We start from the raw sequence: 20,382 nt of genomic DNA on the forward strand, positions 1-20,382 counted from the left end.
GTACTGAAGTATGGCTGCACTTACGAACCGATGATGATGATGCTACATAATCGCTCATCTGGTGGTCTGATGGGTCCTGCTGGTTTTCTTGCTAACGTCCCGAATATTACTAATTAGCAAAAATACAAAATTACTTAAGAAAGAGGATAACAACAGCAATTTCAAGAAAAAACAATAACAAAACAATGAAAGTCATGATGTTGCCATAGTATCAGGGCACATGATGATGCCAGAACAGGAAGCAGAAATTTCTAGTGGGTGGGAAGTGTTAGCATCAGCTAGCTCAGGTCCAGGCAAGTTAGCTTCGCACAATGGCTGGTAGTGGGTGGGAAGTGTTAGCATCAGCTAGCTCAGGTCCAGGCTAGTTAGCTTAGCACAATGACTGGTAGTGCGTGGGAAGTGTTAGCGTAGCTCCGTCTCTGCCTGCATTAATATCAGGAGGGTTGTGTGTAACCATGGTGATGAATACCAGTTTAAAATGAGGAGACATTGTAGTGGTAGAATCAGACACGTAGCCGGAACTACTTTCCTGACTGGGCGCAGTGATTTGACGCAGCACCTCCAAAGCTCCATTGGAACTTGAGTCAACAGAACCAAATGTTTGTTGAGGACTAGAAGAGCGACTGCTGCTACTGATCATGAGGAGGAGGAGGACTCCTGCTGGACACACCAGCATCCTGGACCTGAGCTAGCTGATGCTAACACTTCCCACCCACGACCAGCCATTGGGCTAAGCTAACTAGCCTGGACCTGAGCTTGTTTATGCAAACACTTCCCATCCACTACCAGTCATTGTGCGAAGCTAACTAGCCTGGACCTAAGCTAGCTGATGCTAACAATTCCCACCTAATATCAGTCATTGGGCTAAGGTAACTCACCTGGACCTGAGCTAGCTGATGCTAACACTTCCCACCCACTATCAGTCATTGGGCTAAGGTAACTAGCCTGGCTCTAAGCTCTTCTGGGGATGATGCCAAATAAGAGATGTTCCCTAAAAGTAGGGTGTTAACTTGAATTGGGTATAATAATTTCGGTTGTACTTTAATCAGAATCAGAATCAGTTTTATTGGCCAAGTATGTTCACAACATACAGGGAATTTGACTCCGGCCGTTGGTGTCACTCATGGAATTCGCAGAATAAACATAAAAAGAAACATAAATAATAGAAGGTATATAGAACTATGGAAAGAAGATATGTACAAAAATGGTCAGTGCAAAAACACAATTGGTGCAAGGTCCACAATGTAGTGCAGAATTAAGTGGGTATCCAGTTGAACATGAGTGTGTGACCACTCAACAGTGCAGCAGGTTAACAGATCAATGCACTTAATATAAGTACTTTGAAGCAGGTGAGTGGAAATGTGCTGGCAGGAGGACAACGCATCTGATCTTTAAGGGTCATGTAACCAGATGTCTCTGTTCTTGTGTGTTAGTGCGTGAACCTGGACAAGCTAGAGCCCGTCTCCAGCGAGGAACGTCTGGTCAATCAGTCAATGGGGCTGCTGGAGGAAAGGAAGTTCTGGGCCGGGATTGTCTTCCCAGATGTCTCCGCCAACGCCACCAAGCTGCCGGCCAAACTCAACTACAAGATCCGCATGGACATTGACAATGTGGAGCGGACCAACAAGATCAAAGACGCGTAGGGACACACACACACACACTGGGAAAGGAGATTCACTGACTTAATCAATAAAAATTATTCCATCAACATTTTTCATGTAAAAGTCATGTGACTATTTGATGCTTTTATTTTTAAAACCACCATCCAATTAAAAGAAACTAAATTGAATAATTACAGATATAAATAGATATAAACGGGGACATTTTGCCCAAATGTGATCTGCAGCCACCTGTTGGCGTAAAACACAACAAGATCACTTTGCCTACCTAAGCCCCACCTCCTCAACCCACAGAAAGGTCTGCTGCGCAATGACAACAACATGCGTTTTGCTTCTGACTGACTAGACCATCATTGTCATCCTCATCTGCAGGTACTGGGACCCTGGTCCTCGCGCAGACCCTTTTGAGGACATGCGCTACATCTGGGGCGGCTTCTCCTACCTGCAGGATGTAATCGAGCAGGCCATCATCCGAGCTGTTACTGGCACCAAGGAAAAGACGGGCGTTTACATCCAGCAGATGCCATACCCCTGCTACGTGGATGACATGTAAGGCAGCTCCTAGCATTTATAGTGTTTGGCTATCCATCTGGTATCCTAAATCTTCTTCTGTCCTCAGTTTCCTGCGTGTGATGAGTCGCTCCATGCCGCTCTTCATGACTCTGGCCTGGATGTTTTCCGTGTCTATTATCCTGAAGAGTGTTGTGTATGAGAAGGAGGCACGGCTGAAGGAAACGATGAGGATCATGGGATTAAACAATGGCATCCTGTGGTTCAGCTGGTTTATCAGCAGCCTGATTCCTCTACTGATCAGCGCTGGACTGCTGGTGCTGCTCCTAAAGGTCAGGCATAGCTAACACCCCCCATCCGTCAACTAACGCCAACACCCCCATCCATTGACTAACGCCAACACCCCTACACCCGTTGACTAACGCCAACACCCCACACCCGTTGACTAACGCCAAAACACCCCCATCCATCAACTAACGCCAACAGCCCACGCCCGTTGACAAACGCGAAATCCCCACACCTGTCTACTAATGCCAACACCCTGTGACTGTTGGCGAAGGCTAACACCGTGTGCTTATGATAACACAAAGACCCCATGCCAATGAATGATGCTAACATATACACTCAGGCACCACAGTGACGCTCAGGAGTTACCCGAATACATACAATGTTGGTCATGTGATGCATCAGATTTAAAATGTTGTTGACTCTTAAAAACATTTTTTGTACTTGATGTTGTGGTCATGTCCACAGAAGGGGAACCTGCTCCCCTACAGTGATCCCAGTGTGGTCTTCCTCTTCCTGGCATCGTTTGCTGTGGTGACCATCATGCAGTGTTTCCTCATCAGCACCGCGTTCGCACGAGCCAACCTCGCCGCCGCTTGCGGTGGGATCATCTACTTCACGCTCTACTTGCCCTACGTGCTTTGTGTCGCCTGGCAGGACTACATCGGGTTTGGTGCCAAAGTCTTTGCAGTAAGTCCACCTGTGTGTGATGGGTTGTTGTGTTACATTTGGATGGATGGACAGACTTTATTGTAATTCAAAACCAGAGTGAGTTGTTTGTTTGCACCCCCCTCAGAGCCTTCTGTCCCCTGTGGCATTCGGATTCGGCTGTGAGTACTTTGCTCTGTTCGAGGAGCAGGGCGTTGGCATCCAGTGGAAGAATCTGTTGGCCAGTCCGCTGGAGGCAGACGACTTCAGTCTGCGCACTGCCATCATCATCATGTACTTCGACTCCTTCCTGTATGGCCTCTTGACCTGGTACCTCGAGGCTGTGTTTCCAGGTAACCTCATTAACTAGTCATGTGTCCAACACATGTTCTGGACACTTGGGTGAAGAGAGGATCTGAGCTTTCAACTGATCACCATCTGGTGGGGAGTTGGATCTGGTCGCAGGGGAGGATGGTGTGCAGACCCGGCAGGCCCAAACGAGTAGTGGGGGTTTGTTGGGATTGCCTGGTGTAAGAACCTGTCAGAATGATCTTCAACTCCCACCTCCAGCAGAGCTTTGACCACATCCTAGGGGCGGTGGGGGACATTGTGTCCGAATGGGCTATGTTCCGCTCTGCCATTGTTGAGGTGGCTGTTGTGAGCTGTGGGCATAAGGCTGCTGGGGCCGGTCGTGGCGGTAATCCTCGAACCCGCTAGGGGACACCAGACGGGGAGCCGTCAGGCTGAAGAAGAAGCTTACAGTGCAGTCACCAAGGCAAAAACTCAGGCGTGGGAGGGGTTCGGTGAGGCCATGGAGAATGACTATCAGTCGGCTCCAAAAAGATTCTGGCAAACCGTCTGTCACCTCAGGGGGGGTAGGGGGGAGTGCTCGGGGGCAGGGGGGGTATCATCCAATCTCAGGGAGAAGTTGCCTAGGCAATTAAGCAACTCCACGGTGGCAGAGCTCCGGGGGTAGATGAGATCCGCCCTGGGTATCTCAAGCCTCTGGATGTTGTGGGGCTGTCTTGGTTGACACGTCTCTGCAACATTGTGTGGACATCATGGGCGGTACCTTTGGAGTGGCAGACCGGGGTGGTGGTCCCCATCTTTCAGAAAGGGGACCAGAGGGTGTGTTCCAACTATTGGGGGATCACACTCCTCAGCCTCCCTGGTAAGGTCTACGCCAGGGTACTGGAGAAGAGTGTCAGGGCGATAGTTGAACCTCAGATTGAGGAGGAGCAGTGTGGTTTTCGTCCCGGCCGTGGAACTGTGGATCAGCTCTTCACCCTTGCCAGGGTGTTGGAGGGGGCATGGGAATTTGCCCAACCAGTCCACATGTGTTTTGTGGATCTGGAGAAGGCTTATGACCGTGCTCCCAGGAGCAACCTGTGGGGGGGACTCCGGGAGTATGGGGTGGATGGCAAAGGGTCGGGCAGCCTGGGAACACCTCGGGATTCCCCCGGAAGAGCTGGTGGACGTGGCTGGGGAGAGGACAGTCTGGGATTCCTTGCTGAGGCTGCTGCCCTCGCGACCCGGACCAACCAGATAAGAGGAGGAGAAGGACGATGAAGTTGTCCAACACAAAACTAACATATGATGGCCTGCCGAGTCACTCTATATTCATGGACCAGTGTGATTCTGACTTTGTGACTTTGTCACCTTCCAAGAGGAGAACACTCCAACATTTACCATGAAAGGTTCTAGGTGGCAGTGACTCAGAACAACCCTGGATCCAGAAGTTCAACCAACTACAGACCAACATCACATCTTTCTTCTCTCTCCAAGGTTCTGGAGAAAGCAGTTGCTAAACAGCTCTGTGACTTCTCCACGGCAACAGCTGATTGGAGGATTCAGTCAGGTTCCAGGTTCATCCTAGCACAGAAACAGAACTAGTCAAAGGTACCAGTGACCTACTGGTACCAGATGAGGGACTGGTCTCTGTGCTGGTCTGATTAGATCTTAGTGCAGCTTTGATACCATTGATCACCATATCCTTCTACAGAGACTGGAACCTGTCACTGGTATTAAAGGAACCACACTAAACTGGTTCAGGTCATATTTACTAGGTCCATCTCAGTTGGTACCAGTTAATGATGGTTCCTCTGAGACCACTACAGTCAGTTCTGGTGTTCCACAAGGGTCTGTGCTTGGACCAGTCCTCTTCACCCTGTACCTGCTTCCTCTAGGTCACATGATCAGGAAACATTCCATTAATGTTCACTGCTATGCAGACGACACTCAGCTGAACTCATCAATGATCCACATGGAACAAACCAGCTGACTATCCTGGAGGCCTGTCTGAAGGACAGGAAACATGGAGGACCCATCATTTCCTTTATTAAACTCTGATAAACTGAAGTTCTGGTGCTGGGCCCAAACACCTGAGGACCACCTGATCTGATGAGACAGGGACCCTGGATGGCACCACCCTGGCCCCCGCACCACTGTAAGGAACCTAGGAGTTCTCTTTGACCAGGATCCTTTAACTCCCACATTCAACAAATCTCCAGGACGCCTTCTTCCATCTACGTAACATCGCTAAGATCAGACACATCCTGGTTCAAGAAGACGCAGAAAAACTAGTCCCTGCGTCTGTCATTTCCAGGCTGGATTACTGCACCTCCCTCCTTTCAAGCTGGACTAATAAATCCCTAAAGACTCTCCAGCTGGTCCAGAACGCTGCTGCCCGTGTGTTGTTGTTTGCTATCTTTCTCCTTCCAGCCTGCTCACGTCCCCGTCTGTCCATCAGTCTCTCCTCCTTTCTCTCCCTCTTTATCTCTGTCCCTCTCTTTCCTTCTGTCTCTCTGTCTTCCTCCATTCTCTGTCTTTGTCTCTGTCCATCAGTCTCTCCTCCTTTCTCTCCCTCTTTATCTCTGTCCCTCTCTCTCCTTCTGTCTCTCTGTCTTCCTCCATTCTGTCTTTGTCTCTGTCCATCAGTCTCTCCTCCTTTCTCTCTCTCTTTATCTCTGTCCCTCTCTTTCCTTCTGTCTCTCTGTCCTCCTCCATTCTCTGTCTTTGTCTCTGTCCTGCTCTCCTGCTCTCTCTCCGTCCCCACTGATCCTGGATCTGCTCCACCTTCCTGCTGGTAAAGGAAGGTTCTGGTGGCTGCTGTTGCAGGATGTGCTTGCTGATGGAGAATTGTTGGGTGGAGGTTCATTGAAGGAGGGAGGTGCTGGACCTGCTGTACTTGGACAGAGTCAGGACAGAACTTTGGTTGGGGTTTGATGCCACACTAATAAAACTGACCTGACTTGACAGTGAACCATGTCATAGCCCAGTAGCCAGATGCCGTCTCACTGCTTTCCACTCTGAGACGCTTTTTCACATAGATGGTGAATTATGACTTGTGGTTGCTGATTGATGAGAATTGTTATTAATTTTTAACACACAAGCAGTTTGTCTGAATGATTCTGTGACAGTGAAGATGGCATTTGTGTGGCAGGTCAGTATGGGATTCCTCGACCATGGTACTTCCCCTTCACCAAGTCCTATTGGCACGGAGACAAAAATGGGAAGTCCAGTAAAGTCCCTCTGAGCCGGAAAGGAAATCCAGGAGGTGAGTGTCCTCATGCGGGCAACACCACCCCAAACATCATGTGCAGCCTTTTATTATGAAAGAGCCTTCCTGTCCTGAGCATATGTGTGGGTGTGTGTGCAGCGGTGTGTATGGAGGAGGAGCCGACCCACCTCGAACTTGGCGTTTACATCGAGAACCTGGTGAAAGTTTACCGTCATGGCAAGAAACTGGCAGTGGATGGACTCACACTTGGCTTCTATGAGGGACAGATTACGTCCTTCCTGGGACACAATGGCGCTGGAAAAACCACAACCATGTGAGTGATGACGTATCACTCCCTGTTACATGTTACAACCATTGTCATTGTTCATGCATGTCTATGGATACGAGCGAGTCCTGACAACAAGTAGAATGCCAGTCTGACGTCTTTGATCCAGAAAGGTTGTAATTCAGCTGTTTGGCTGCAGGTCCATCCTGACTGGCCTGTTCCCGCCCACCTCTGGCACTGCCTATATCCTAGGGAAAGACATCCGCTCTGAGCTGAGCGCCATCCGGCAGAGTCTCGGCGTCTGTCCTCAACACAATGTCCTCTTCAGCATGTGAGTCTCTCTGGCTTGTCCGTCCGTTGTCTTATATGTCCACACATCCCTTACTCAATTTGTCTTTGTGCGGCGGCGCCCTCTCCAGGTTGACTGTTGAGGAGCACATATGGTTCTATGCTCGCCTGAAAGGCCTGTCGGAGCAGCAGGTGAAAGGTGAGATTGAACAAATTCTGCAGGACACTGGCCTGCCACATAAACGTCGATCCAAGACGAGCACGCTGTCTGGCGGCATGCAGAGGAAACTGTCTGTAGCGCTTGCGTTCGTTGGAGGGTCAAAGGTCGTGATCCTGGATGAACCCACAGCTGGAGTGGATCCTTACGCTCGCAGAGGAATCTGGGACCTACTGCTAAAGTATAGGCAGGGTGAGTGCTGTTGCCTGCTCACTTTGACTTGCCCATATAAGCTATCAGTTTAACCTTGTGCGGGCTAACAGGTCGGACCATCATCCTGTCCACGCACCACATGGATGAGGCGGACATCCTGGGGGACCGCATCGCCATCATCTCTCATGGGAAGCTGTGCTGTGTAGGCTCCTCGCTCTACCTGAAGAACCAGCTGGGAACAGGCTACTATCTGACACTGGTCAAGAGGGAGGCAGCGCCGTCTCTTGGCTCCTGCAGGAACTCGTCCAGCACTGTGTCCCTTGGCAAAAAGGTCAAGTCGACAAGAAGTCACATTCACATGATTCAACGTTTGACATCATCACATCACTGATCATGTGGACACTGGCTTTAGGAAAACAATGGAAGTCTGGATTTGACAGACTATTCATCTGGTCTTGCAGGGGGGGGAGGAGAGTGCCTCAGTTAGCAGCAGCGACGCTGGACTTGGCAGCGAACATGAAAGTGAGGCTGCCACCATCGGTGAGATCTGTCTACTTGCAGAGCATTTGGCGTCTTCACCCTTGGGTGAATCTGACCTCAGCTACGTGTCTCCGTCATCAGAAAATGGTCCAGCAGCATCCATCTGTGATGTTCCCTTAGTCCCGCCAGATGTGTCTCTGGTCACCAACCTGATCCTGTGTCACGTCCCTGCCGCCCGCCTGGTGGAGGACCTGGGACATGAGCTCATCTATGTGCTGCCGTACAGCGCCGCCAAGGACGGCGCCTTTGTGAAGCTCTTCAAGGAGCTGGATGACAACCTGGCTGAGCTCAGCGTGTCCAGCTACGGTGTGTCGGACACCTCACTGGAAGAGGTAGGATGCCGTCTTCACAGAAACATGATCATCAACAACATCCAGACGTTCTCAAATGGAAAGTAAGACTAGCAACATAAACGTCACCTAGGTCCTGTTTGAATTTGTAGATTTTTCTGAAAGTGGCTGAAGATAATGGCGTCGACACTGACGTGCCATCAGGTAAGAGGTCTCTGAAATGTCTAGTAGAACATGACTCGTCATCTGGCAGGAACACATCTGACCATTGAAACACCACAACCAAACCTGTGTGTGTGCATGCTTGTGTGTAGATGGTACACTTCCTGTGCGACGGCGGCGGAGAACTCATGCATTTGGAGGAAGAGAACCTCAGAGCTGCCTGAGACCTTTGACTGAGGATGACAACAAGGACAACAACTCTGATGGAGACCCAGGTACACATGCACACGCACACACACACACACACACACACACACACACAAAGACTGAATCTTAAAAGTCAAACTGCTTAAACCCAACACCTCTTAAATGCTAGAATTGATAATCAAGAGCAGTTCAGGGGATGAGGTGTGTTTGCAGTCCAACAGGAAGTGGTCATGTCAGGGATGAGGTGTGTTTGTAGTCCAACAGGAAGTGGTCATGTCAGGGATGAGGTGTGTTTGCAGTCCAACAGGAAGTGATCGTGTCAGGGATGAGGTGTGTTTGCAGTCCAACAGGAAGTGGTCGTGTCAGGGATGAGTTGTGTTTGCAGTCCAACAGGAAGTGGTCATGTCAGGGATGAGGTGTGTTTGCAGTCCAACAGGAAGTGGTCGTGTCAGGGATGAGTTGTGTTTGCAGTCCAACAGGAAGTGGTCATGTCAGGGATGAGGTGTGTTTGTAGTCCAACAGGAAGTGGTCGTGTCAGGGATGAGGTGTGTTTGTAGTCCAACAGGAAGTGGTCGTGTCAGGGATGAGGTGTGTTTGCAGTCCAACAGGAAGTGGTCATGTCAGGGATGAGGTGTGTTTGCAGTCCAACAGGAAGTGGTCATGTCAGGGATGAGGTGTGTTTGCAGTCCAACAGGAAGTGGTCATGTCAGGGATGAGGTGTGTTTGTAGTCCAACAGGAAGTGGTCATGTCAGGGATGAGGTGTGTTTGTCGTCCAACAGGAAGTGGTCATGTCAGGGATGAGGTGTGTTTGCAGTCCAACAGGAAGTGGTCATGTCAGGGATGAGGTGTGTTTGCAGTCCAACAGGAAGTGATCGTGTCAGGGATGAGGTGTGTTTGCAGTCCAACAGGAAGTGGTCGTGTCAGGGATGAGGTGTGTTTGTAGTCCAACAGGAAGTGGTCATGTCAGGGATGAGGTGTGTTTGTAGGCCAACAGGAAGTGGTCATCTGCTGTGTACTCCACCAGCAGCCAATACGATTGTTCCATGTGATGGGGGTGGAGCCTATCCCAGCTGACATCGGGTTGGAGGCGGGGTTCACCTTGGACGGGTCACCAGTCCATCACAGGGCCATCAGGAGCAATTAGGGGTTCAGTATTTTGCTCAAGGACACTTGGACATGGCCCCTTGGGGAAGTGGGGACTGAACCAGCGACCCTTCGGTTGCCAGACGGCCACTCTACCTCTGAGCCATGCTGTCCAATTAGGGGTGATTGAATCAGTAAATCAGCTCTGGTGAACAAAAGTCGATGATCTTCCAGGTTCAGTTCATCAAGATCATCTTCACTAATGAACCCTCTGATGATGCTGGAAGCCTGGATGCTACGGTTAGCAGTGCTAAGCTAAAATTCAATCCGAACAATTACTCATTTAGCAGCACTTTGACTCACTGAGTACTGTAGATCTGTTTAGCTCATTCATGAGCAACAGATGCAGCGCTGGTATTGGTAGTTTTATGTTACAACATTGAAACGTTTACAACCTACGTGTCACCAGTATCACTTGGAACAACTTTGACGCATTTGCTGCAGCCTTCCACCTGCCTCCGTGGCCACGTGGTCAGATGAAGATCTTTATTGCGTGCTGGTGCTGATGGGAAATTGCGTCTTCTTTCTGATAAACACTGCGGTTTCTGGCCCAAGGGGGCTGAGTCAACACCACCTGAAAGCCATCTGAACTTTTTTCAAAGCTTCCATTTTGACATGAAGCGGAAGGTAAACAGGGTTTATGCATGTGACATTGTGGGACATGTTATAACTTAGTGTATCGTGTGACAGATTGCCGTGAGACGGACTTGTTGAAGTCCTCGGATGGGAAAGGCTCGTACCAGGTTAGTGGCTGGAGTCTGAGGAAGCAGCAGTTTGTGGCTCTGATGTGGAAACGCTTCCTGTATGCTCGCCGCTCCCGTAAAGGCTTCTTTGCTCAGGTACACTGTGCTGTGATTGGCTGCAGGATGTCCCCGTGACTGTCGTCAAAGGCTAACATGCTGTCCGTCCTCCAGATTGTCCTCCCCGCTGTCTTTGTATGCATCGCCCTCGTCTTCAGTCTCATTGTCCCTCCGTTTGGTAAATATCCCAGTCTGGAGTTGCAGCCCTGGATGTATGAGGACCAGGTGACCTTCATCAGGTACATAGATGGCCATCATCACAAACACCCACACCTCACTGACACGCAACTAAACAGCTGCCATTTGTGTGTGTGTGTGTGTGTGTGTGTGTGTGTGTGTGTGTGTGTGTGTGTGTGTGTGTGTGTGTGTTCAGTGACGACGCCCCCACAGACATTAATATGCAGAGGTTGTTAAGCGCCCTGTTGGACCCACCGGGTTTTGGGACCCGCTGCATGGATGGACATCCCATCCCGTAAGTCATCCGTGTCATCTCAATACAGGCTTCTGGGTAGTGGAGTTCAACCCTCACACTCTTGGATTGATGACATTGAATATTTGATATGTTTACAAACGGCTTGATAGGAGCAGGCCCTCTCAAGCTTGGGTCCAGGACCTGCAGGTGGTCTCATGGTCATGGTCATGGTCATGACTGTTAATATACATGTTCAATCATTAGAAATATCAGTGAGTGATTTGATGCTTCAGTGACATGCTCAGGGTCAGATCTGGGATTTCTCATCAATGGCGACTTTCTCCAGTCAAACCTCCAGCTGATCTTGTCCCCAGAGACGCTCCCTGTACTATGGGTGACGAGGACTGGAGTGTCCCGGATGTCCCGGAGAGCGTCCAGCAGCTCTTCAGCTCAAGGAACTGGACTATGGAGGACCCATCTCCAGCGTGCTTCTGCAGCTGTGATGGCAAGAAGAAGATGCTGCCGGACTGCCCCGCTGGGGCAGGAGGGTTACCACCACCTGAGGTGAGACTCCTGTGTTGAGGTCTGTCCGTGTCTTCATGTGTCGCCATGGAGGCGGGGCTACATCCCACACTTGATGCTCCAGATAAGCTGACATTCAGTAACTCAGTCAACTATGACTCAATTAGCTCACCTGACCAGGAGGCTGCTGATGTTTGAGACCTCTGAATCAGAACAAGTCAGAGGTTCCAGCGACAGCTCGGAACCTGAGTTTCTATTGTCAGTGTTGAAATTGGGGACGTGTTGAACGTGAGGCCCAAATGTTGTGGTTGTGCTGCATTTGGATCCTGAAGGTCAAATCAGCAACACCACATGATGCTTGTTGAAATGTTGTGTGTTTGTGTGTGTTTCAGATGAAACTGAGTGCCAGTGATACTCTGCAAAACCTAACGGGACGGAACATATCTGACTACCTGGTGAAAACCTATGCCCAAATCATCGGCAAGAGGTGACACACACACCTGGACATGCACACACCTGGACACACCCTGAAACTAACACTCCCTGTTTGTGTTGACAGTTTGAAGAACAAGGTCTGGGTCAATGAGTTCAGGTGCACCTCCTCATTGTCTTCTTCATCGCTCACCAGACTTTTCATCCCAAAACTAGTTTTACTTTTCAGTTTTCTTTCTTTCCACAGGTACGGTGGCTTCTCATTGGGTGCCAGAAGCACGCAGGTCCTCCCACCAGCCAATGAGGTTGACGATGCCATCAAACGCGTGCGGAAGATCTTTGAACTGCAGAAGGTTTGTATCCTGTCTGAGTATTGAAACCAGAACCATTCCCAGGCTCTCCGCTTTCACATTCTTATTTCACGTAACTTGACCATTGAATGTGTTTGGGTCAGGGCACGGCGGCTGACCGGTTCCTTGACAGTTTGTCAGGGTTCATTAATGGTCTGGACACCAAGAACAACGTCAAGGTAAGAACACTTCTGTTTTTGTGTTCTTCACCATTGTAGCATCTCTGGTCACTTGCACAGTCCTTTCTTGGTTAATGCGACAAAGATTACAGGTATGGAGGAATCAGTAATAACCATGAAAGCAGGATAGGCAAGAGCAACCACATCTGAGGGCACCACACGCTAGTCGTCTCATGTGGTGGTCATTAGCTCCACGCTAGGAGTCAGTCAGCTAACGTGGTAGCATTTTGTGTTTTCTAGTGTTTTGAGGGAAGTCCGATGAATTAGCACATGATGCCATGCGATGCTGATGATACTCAAATCACCAAGGGATCATCAAGGTTTACAGTTGCCGTGACCTGCTGACTTCACAGTAACACTGATGTTATCATACTGGTTGTGTTTGTTAATAAAAATTATCGATAAGTCAGAGAATGTGGTCTTTCTCCTCAGATCTGGTTCAACAACAAAGGCTGGCACAGCATTGGTGCATTCATCAATGTGATGAACAACGGCATCCTGCGAGCTCACCTGCCTGAAGGAAAAGATCCCAGCCAGTACGGCATCAGGGCCTTCAACCACCCGTTGAACCTCACCAAGGAGCAGCTGTCGCAGGTGGCACTGTGAGTCTACGCACCTGTGAGGCAACTTGAGTCTTAGATGTGATTTTCTTTTAACCTGAAAATCCAGGTTAAAAGAAGCTGCACTGTCCTGTAAACCATTTGAAACGGATCCACATCCTCAGACATGATGGTGCCATGATTGTCCCCTCAGAAGGGCTCTGCTCACTATTGTCCAACATTTACATAAAACAACATCAGTTTGGGTCATCACCAATAGGTCAAAGGTCATTCAACAGGTTAAGTTGATGGAAGGTTTAAGTCTCCCTCTGCTGGGTAACAAGGGAACTACTTCAAAATCGTCTGATGGGCTCATAAAGATGACATTTCCAACAGTTTCTTACAGTTCAAAGGGAAACTTTTCACTCCTCCTTTGAACAAATGTTTGACCCTTAAATAGAAGTGACAACGTTAGCCTCGCTGGAGGCACACAGTGATACCTGTCTCTTCATCTTGTGTGTCCCTTCCGTCCTCATCTCCAGCGTGACAACCTCTGTGGACGTCCTTGTGTCCATCTGTGTCATCTTCGCCATGTCCTTCGTCCCGGCCAGTTTTGTGGTCTTTCTGATCCAGGAGCGCGTCAGCAAATCCAAACACATGCAGTTCATCAGTGGTGTGCAGCCGCTGCTCTACTGGGTGGCCAACTTCATCTGGGACATGGTGAGCCTCCACAGCCACGGCTAAGCGCGCACGTGTGTGTGTGTGTGTGTGTGTGTGTGTGTGTGTGTTGGGGTAGCTGAACTCTGTCTTGTACCTCTGCAGTGCAACTATGTTGTCCCAGCAACACTCGTCATCTTCATCTTCATCTGTTTTCAACAAAAAGCCTACGTTTCTTCCACCAACCTGCCAGTGCTGGCTCTGCTGCTGCTGCTCTACGGGTACCCATGCTGCAAACAACCACGACCACAACCATCAACTCGTGTAAATGTCAACATGCTGCTGATGATCTTTCCGGTCTGTTTCCAGCTGGTCTATCACGCCGCTCATGTACCCGGCCTCCTTCTTCTTCACAATCCCCAGCACAGCGTACGTGGTCCTCACCAGTGTCAACATCCTGATTGGCATCAATGGCAGCATCTCCACCTTCGTCATGGAGCTGTTTGGAAACCATGTGAGAAAGCTCAGCATTACCACGCTGCACTGCTTTATCTCGTGGTGAATGAAAATACTAGCGTGTGTGTGTTTTCAGGAGATTGGAGGAATCAATGACATCCTTAAGAACGTCCTCCTCATATTCCCTCACTTCTGTCTGGGTCGAGGGCTCATAGACATGGTGAAGAACCAGGCCATGGCTGACGCCCTCGAGAGATTCGGTAACAGTCGCCTCCCTGTCTCGCCCAGGGACATGAAGCACTTTAACCTGAACACTCAACTCTGACCTCATTAATGGCACTTTGCTTGTTTGAAAAATGCGCAGCAGCAGTGAATTAATATGGCATTAACTTGCTAACTGGCCATGCAGTAGTAGCGCCGGCTAGCTTTGAGTAGGGCTGGCACTCTGTTGTGGGATGTGTGATGGTCGTGGTTGTGTTGCAGGGGAGAACAGGTTCCGCTCACCTCTTGACTGGGACATGGTGGGAAAGAATCTGTTTGCTATGGCCGTGGAGGGAGTGGTGTTCTTCATCATCACCGTTCTCATCCAGTACAGATTCTGCATCAAGCCCAGGTAACACTCACACACATGCGCGCGTGTGAGCACAGTGTTTTAAAACTGCAGTAATGACTGTGTCCAACAGGAGGCCACCAGGACGACTGTCTGAGGGCAAAGTCTTATCTCCTTTGTGCAGGTCGGTGAGTAAACTGACCAAACTGGAAGCTCTGGGGGAAGAGGATGAGGATGTGGCCCGAGAGAGACAGAGGATTGTCCACGGCCTGGGACACGGAGACATCCTGGAGCTACGGCAGCTCACCAAGGTGAACTGAGACTTGATTCTGAGACTCTTGACTTCTGCCCTACAAAATAGCGTCCAATTCAAAATTCATCATACGACTATGACAAACTTCCGACGAAGAAATCTAACCTTTTTGCTATGAGGGGAAGTTGATCCACCCAGAGAACGATTCTATCAGACACACAACAGGTGAACTATGTCCTGCAGGTGTTCAAGAGGAAGCAGAAGCCAGCAGTGGACCGTCTGTGCGTCGGAATCCCTCCTGGTGAGGTGAGAGGCAGCACTGCATGCGGCAGCATAAAGGCACCAAAACCAGTTTGATCCAAACAACAGACCGCAGTGACAGATTTTACCACCGTGTGTTGCTCTTCACACAGCAGCTGCACTCTGTGGAGGCACTTGTACCTACTGGCAACCATCAAAACATTGCCAGCAAGTCAAAATGTTTGGCTGTTCAGGTCAGGACAGACCCATGTGAGGTAGAGACAGACTCAGGTGAGGTAGGGATAGACCCAGGTGAGGTAGAGACAGACCCAGGTGAGGTAGAGACAGACTCAGGTGAGGTAGAGACAGACTCAGGTGAGGTAGAGACAGACTCAGGTGAGGTAGGGATAGACCCAGGTGAGGTAGAGACAGACCCAGGTGAGGTAGGGACAGACTCAGGTGAGGTAGGGATAGACCCAGGTGAGGTAGAGACAGACCCAGGTAACTGAGTACACCTTGGTGAATTTTTGTCTTGATGTCTAACAGCAGTTTTTTTGGGCGCTACTGTCTTGTCATTCCTCAGCATTTTCATTTTTAGTTCCTATTTAAATTCTTACAATCCAGATTGAGTTGTTGTTGCTTTTGATGATGATGACGATTACGATGATGATGAAGATTCTGTGTTCTTGTACAGGCTGGAGCTTTCTGGCTTATAACAGCCCTGTAACCTGAATCACTCTCAAATAACCGTTGTCCAATCAGGAGTGAGAGCATGTCACATGACTCCTCTGTCATTGACTCTGTTTGTGTGTCAGTGCTTCGGCCTGCTTGGAGTCAACGGTGCTGGAAAGACAACAACCTTTAAGATGCTGACGGGAGACACAATGGTGACCAGCGGAGAGGCCTTTCTGGCTGGGAAGAGGTGAGGTCTAAGGTCACAGAGTGAGCCTGCCGGCCTACTTGTTGCTGGATTGACCTCCTTCCTACAGATTAATACAGGATTAAAAATTCAGTTCACAGCGAACAGAAACCTTCCTTCTCTTGAGCAGTTTCAACACTTGGCTCAGTACGTCCTGTTAGTCCCTGGTTCTAACTGGTTCTACTCCAAAGGAAAAGAGATGTCTTTGTTCTTCAGTCACAATGAAGCAGAACATGAGAAGCAGCCTAGGAAATGAACAAGAAACTATCAGAAAACTACTGCCATTGAATCAGATGTATCATTCTAATCCTGAAATCTGCAGTTTTCTTGTCAGTTGAAAATATATGTTATTCAGAGTTTTCTGATTATTTTTGCTTACTGGCACTACTACCACTAGTACTACTGCTAACAGTGCTGTGTGTTCAGTATCCTGCGGGAGATCAACCAGGTCCATCAGAACATGGGCTACTGTCCTCAGTTTGACGCCATCAATGAGCTGCTGACAGGACGAGAACATCTGGAGCTGTACGCCGTTCTCAGAGGCGTCCCCGAGAAGGAAGTCTGCGACGTGAGTCTGGAACATACACAGAACATTGATGAAACATGCCAGTTTCTGTCACTCTGATAATGATGGTGTATGATTGACAGGTGGCAGAGTGGGCCATCAGGAAGTTGGCTTTGGTCAAATACGCCGATAAAGCAGCAGGAAGTTACAGCGGCGGGAACATGAGGAAGCTTTCTACAGCCATAGCACTGATCGGAGCGCCGCCCGTCGTCTTCCTGGTAACTTGCTCTCCTTTCATTTCTTTTGTCCAGATTTTCTGAGAATTTCTTGTTAATTTTAGTTCTCATGTTTGTTAGAGAAATCCGGTGAATTTGCTGTAAAACGGTTATATCATATTAGCAGAAATGGCACGTTGCACAGAGAAGCTAACGCTAATGTAACTTCACCATTTCCCTCCATATTGGATGAATTTGATTGATTACACCATGAGGCAGCATCAGTGAGTCAGTAACAAACCGATTAGAAGTGGAGCTGAATATTTTACAGCGCAGCTGTGAAGGATGACATAACAGCGCCAGAAACTGTTGGCCAATCGGAGTGCAGCAGGGGGGAGGGGAGATTAATTTGAGATTAAAACCAGCTGCAGCTCAGGCTAACAGCAGAGAAAGAGGGAGGCCATAGTGAGCACCACAGAGGAAGAGTGAGAATGCTCCTCCCCCTCCTTCTCACCTTCTCCTTCTGCTTCCTCCTGCACCTGTGGGCCAACGTGAACCTGGCGGTGGTTCTGGTGACAGGACGAGCCCACCACTGGCATGGACCCCAAAGCTCGACGGGCACTCTGGAACTGCATCCACAGCGTCATCAAGGAGGGACGCTCGGTGGTCCTCACCTCGCACAGGTTAGGCTGCTGCTCACTGACTCCTCCCATTGACTCTTCATATTATAAGTAACTGTGTGTGTGTGTGTTTCAGTATGGAGGAATGTGAGGCTCTATGCACTAGGATGGCCATCATGGTGAACGGCAGATTCAGGTGTCTTGGCAGTGTGCAACACCTGAAGAACAGGTAACGCTTCTGCAAACATGACTATAATAGATGCCGGCCACACAGGGCTGATGGGAAGCGTAGTCCTCCTCTGATTACTGATGTCTTTGTCCAGCGGTGGCGCCAGAGTTCAGGAAGCTGTGAACATGAGCGTGATTGTGCTAATGTGGCGTCTGATGACCATCATCATCACCACCAAGTCTCTAAACATCAGTCATGTGACCATCAGAGATGTTTCTCACTGTAAATAACATGGTTGTGCAGGTTTGGCGACGGGTACACCATCATCCTGCGGGTGGCGGGCCCCTCCCCTGACCTGCTACCTGTCATGAAGTTCATTGAGAGTGAGCTGAGTGGCAGCACGCTGAAGGAGAAGCACCGCAACATGCTGCAGTACCAGCTGCCTTCATCCATGACCTCCCTCACGCACATCTTCTCCATCCTCGCCAAGAACAAGGACATGTTGAGGATCGAGGACTACTCTGTCACCCAGACAACCCTGGACCAGGTATACACACACACACACACACACACACACACACACACACACACACACACACACACACACACACACAGACCACCATGGACCAGGTACACACACACACACAGACCACCATGGACCAGGTACACACACACACACACACACACACAGACCACCATGGACCAGGTACACACACACACACACACACACAGACCACCATGGACCAGGTACACACACACACACACACACACAGACCACCATGGACCAGGTACACACACACACACACACACACAGACCACCATGGACCAGGTACACACACACACACACACACACACAGACCACCATGGACCAGGTACACACACACACACACACACACACAGACCACCATGGACCAGGTACACACACACACACACACACACACAGACCACCATGGACCAGGTACACACACACACACACACACACAGACCACCCTGGACCAGGTACACACACACACACACACACACCCAGACCACCCTGGACCGGGTACACTCACACACACACACCCAGACCACCCTGGACCAGGTACACACACACACAGACCACCCTGGACCAGGTACACACACGCACACACACACACCCAGACCACCCTGGACCAGGTACGCACACGCACACACACGCCCAGACCACCCTGGACCAGGTACGCACACACACACACACGCCCAGACCACCCTGGACCAGGTACGCACACACACACACACGCCCAGACCACCCTGGACCAGGTACACACACACACACACACACCCAGACCACCCTGGACCAGGTACACACACACACACACACACCCAGACCACCCTGGACCAGGTACACACACACACAGACCACCATGGACCAGGTACACACACACACACACACACACACAGACCACCATGGACCAGGTACACACACACACACACACACACAGACCACCCTGGACCAGGTACACACACACACACACACACCCAGACCACCCTGGACCAGGTACACACACACACACACACACCCAGACCACCCTGGACCGGGTACACTCACACACACACACCCAGACCACCCTGGACCAGGTACACACACACACACACACCCAGACCACCCTGGACCAGGTACACACACACACAGACCACCCTGGACCAGGTACACACACGCACACACACACACCCAGACCACCCTGGACCAGGTACGCACACACACACACCCAGACCACCCTGGACCAGGTACGCACACACACACACACGCCCAGACCACCCTGGACCAGGTACACACACACACACACACACCCAGACCACCCTGGACCAGGTACACACACACACACACACGCCCAGACCACCCTGGACCAGGTACACACACACACACACACACGCCCAGACCACCCTGGACCAGGTACACACACACACACACACACGCCCAGACCACCCTGGACCAGGTACACACACACACACACACACCCAGACCACCCTGGACCAGGTACACACACACACCCAGACCACCCTTGACCAGGTACACACACACACCCAGACCACCCTGGACCAGGTACACTCACACACACACACCCAGACCACCCTGGACCAGGTACACTCACACACACACACCCAGACCACCCTGGACCGGGTACACACACACACACCCAGACCACCCTGGACCGGGTACACACACACACACACACACACACCCAGACCACCCTGGACCAGGTACACACACACACACACACCCAGACCACCCTGGACCAGGTACACACACACACACCCAGACCACCCTGGACCAGGTACACACACACACGCACACCCAGACCACCTTGGACCAGGTACACTCACACACACACACCCAGACCACCTTGGACCAGGTACACTCACACACACACACCCAGACCACCCTGGACTGGGTACACTCACACACACACACACACACACCCAGACCACCCTGGACTGGGTACACACACACACACACACACACACACACCCAGACCACCCTGGACCAGGTACACACACACACACACACACACACCCAGACCACCCTGGACCAGGTACACACACACACACACACACACCCAGACCACCCTGGACCAGGTACACACACACACACACACCCAGACCACCCTGGACCAGGTACACACACACCCAGACCACCTTGGACCAGGTACACTCACACACACACACCCAGACCACCTTGGACCAGGTACACTCACAC

The 20,382-nt window shown here is 50.4% G+C and overlaps 1 protein-coding gene across 2 annotated transcripts in view; it reads left to right on the top strand.

Annotated features, from left to right (window-relative positions):
• The window catches only part of LOC147251608 (phospholipid-transporting ATPase ABCA1-like), a 50,650-nt gene that overhangs the window by 28,966 nt on the left and 1,302 nt on the right, over positions 1 to 20,382 (top strand). For both annotated transcript variants that reach the window (XM_086222419.1, XM_086222418.1), the window contains exons 13-48: positions 1,434 to 1,639; positions 1,992 to 2,168; positions 2,239 to 2,461; positions 2,883 to 3,104; positions 3,211 to 3,415; positions 6,505 to 6,618; positions 6,721 to 6,895; positions 7,047 to 7,178; positions 7,267 to 7,544; positions 7,616 to 7,836; positions 7,967 to 8,045; positions 8,127 to 8,377; positions 8,488 to 8,539; positions 8,650 to 8,772; positions 10,539 to 10,687; positions 10,763 to 10,887; positions 11,022 to 11,120; positions 11,435 to 11,624; positions 11,975 to 12,069; positions 12,142 to 12,174; positions 12,262 to 12,367; positions 12,469 to 12,543; positions 12,976 to 13,145; positions 13,625 to 13,802; positions 13,905 to 14,020; positions 14,109 to 14,253; positions 14,332 to 14,455; positions 14,679 to 14,808; positions 14,930 to 15,056; positions 15,242 to 15,304; positions 16,054 to 16,160; positions 16,584 to 16,725; positions 16,806 to 16,940; positions 17,457 to 17,560; positions 17,634 to 17,726; positions 17,970 to 18,213. In XM_086222419.1, the coding sequence (XP_086078545.1) occupies positions 1,434 to 1,639; positions 1,992 to 2,168; positions 2,239 to 2,461; positions 2,883 to 3,104; positions 3,211 to 3,415; positions 6,505 to 6,618; positions 6,721 to 6,895; positions 7,047 to 7,178; positions 7,267 to 7,544; positions 7,616 to 7,836; positions 7,967 to 8,045; positions 8,127 to 8,377; positions 8,488 to 8,539; positions 8,650 to 8,772; positions 10,539 to 10,687; positions 10,763 to 10,887; positions 11,022 to 11,120; positions 11,435 to 11,624; positions 11,975 to 12,069; positions 12,142 to 12,174; positions 12,262 to 12,367; positions 12,469 to 12,543; positions 12,976 to 13,145; positions 13,625 to 13,802; positions 13,905 to 14,020; positions 14,109 to 14,253; positions 14,332 to 14,455; positions 14,679 to 14,808; positions 14,930 to 15,056; positions 15,242 to 15,304; positions 16,054 to 16,160; positions 16,584 to 16,725; positions 16,806 to 16,940; positions 17,457 to 17,560; positions 17,634 to 17,726; positions 17,970 to 18,213 (5,208 nt within the window). The remainder of the gene's footprint in view (positions 1 to 1,433; positions 1,640 to 1,991; positions 2,169 to 2,238; positions 2,462 to 2,882; positions 3,105 to 3,210; positions 3,416 to 6,504; positions 6,619 to 6,720; positions 6,896 to 7,046; positions 7,179 to 7,266; positions 7,545 to 7,615; positions 7,837 to 7,966; positions 8,046 to 8,126; positions 8,378 to 8,487; positions 8,540 to 8,649; positions 8,773 to 10,538; positions 10,688 to 10,762; positions 10,888 to 11,021; positions 11,121 to 11,434; positions 11,625 to 11,974; positions 12,070 to 12,141; positions 12,175 to 12,261; positions 12,368 to 12,468; positions 12,544 to 12,975; positions 13,146 to 13,624; positions 13,803 to 13,904; positions 14,021 to 14,108; positions 14,254 to 14,331; positions 14,456 to 14,678; positions 14,809 to 14,929; positions 15,057 to 15,241; positions 15,305 to 16,053; positions 16,161 to 16,583; positions 16,726 to 16,805; positions 16,941 to 17,456; positions 17,561 to 17,633; positions 17,727 to 17,969; positions 18,214 to 20,382) is intronic.

The sequence above is a fragment of the Aulostomus chinensis genome, chromosome 13, assembly GCF_037954235.1.
Source record: "Aulostomus chinensis isolate RoL2024-O1b breed Wild chromosome 13, RoL_Achi_v1.0, whole genome shotgun sequence".
Classification (NCBI taxonomy): domain Eukaryota; kingdom Metazoa; phylum Chordata; class Actinopteri; order Syngnathiformes; family Aulostomidae; genus Aulostomus; species Aulostomus chinensis.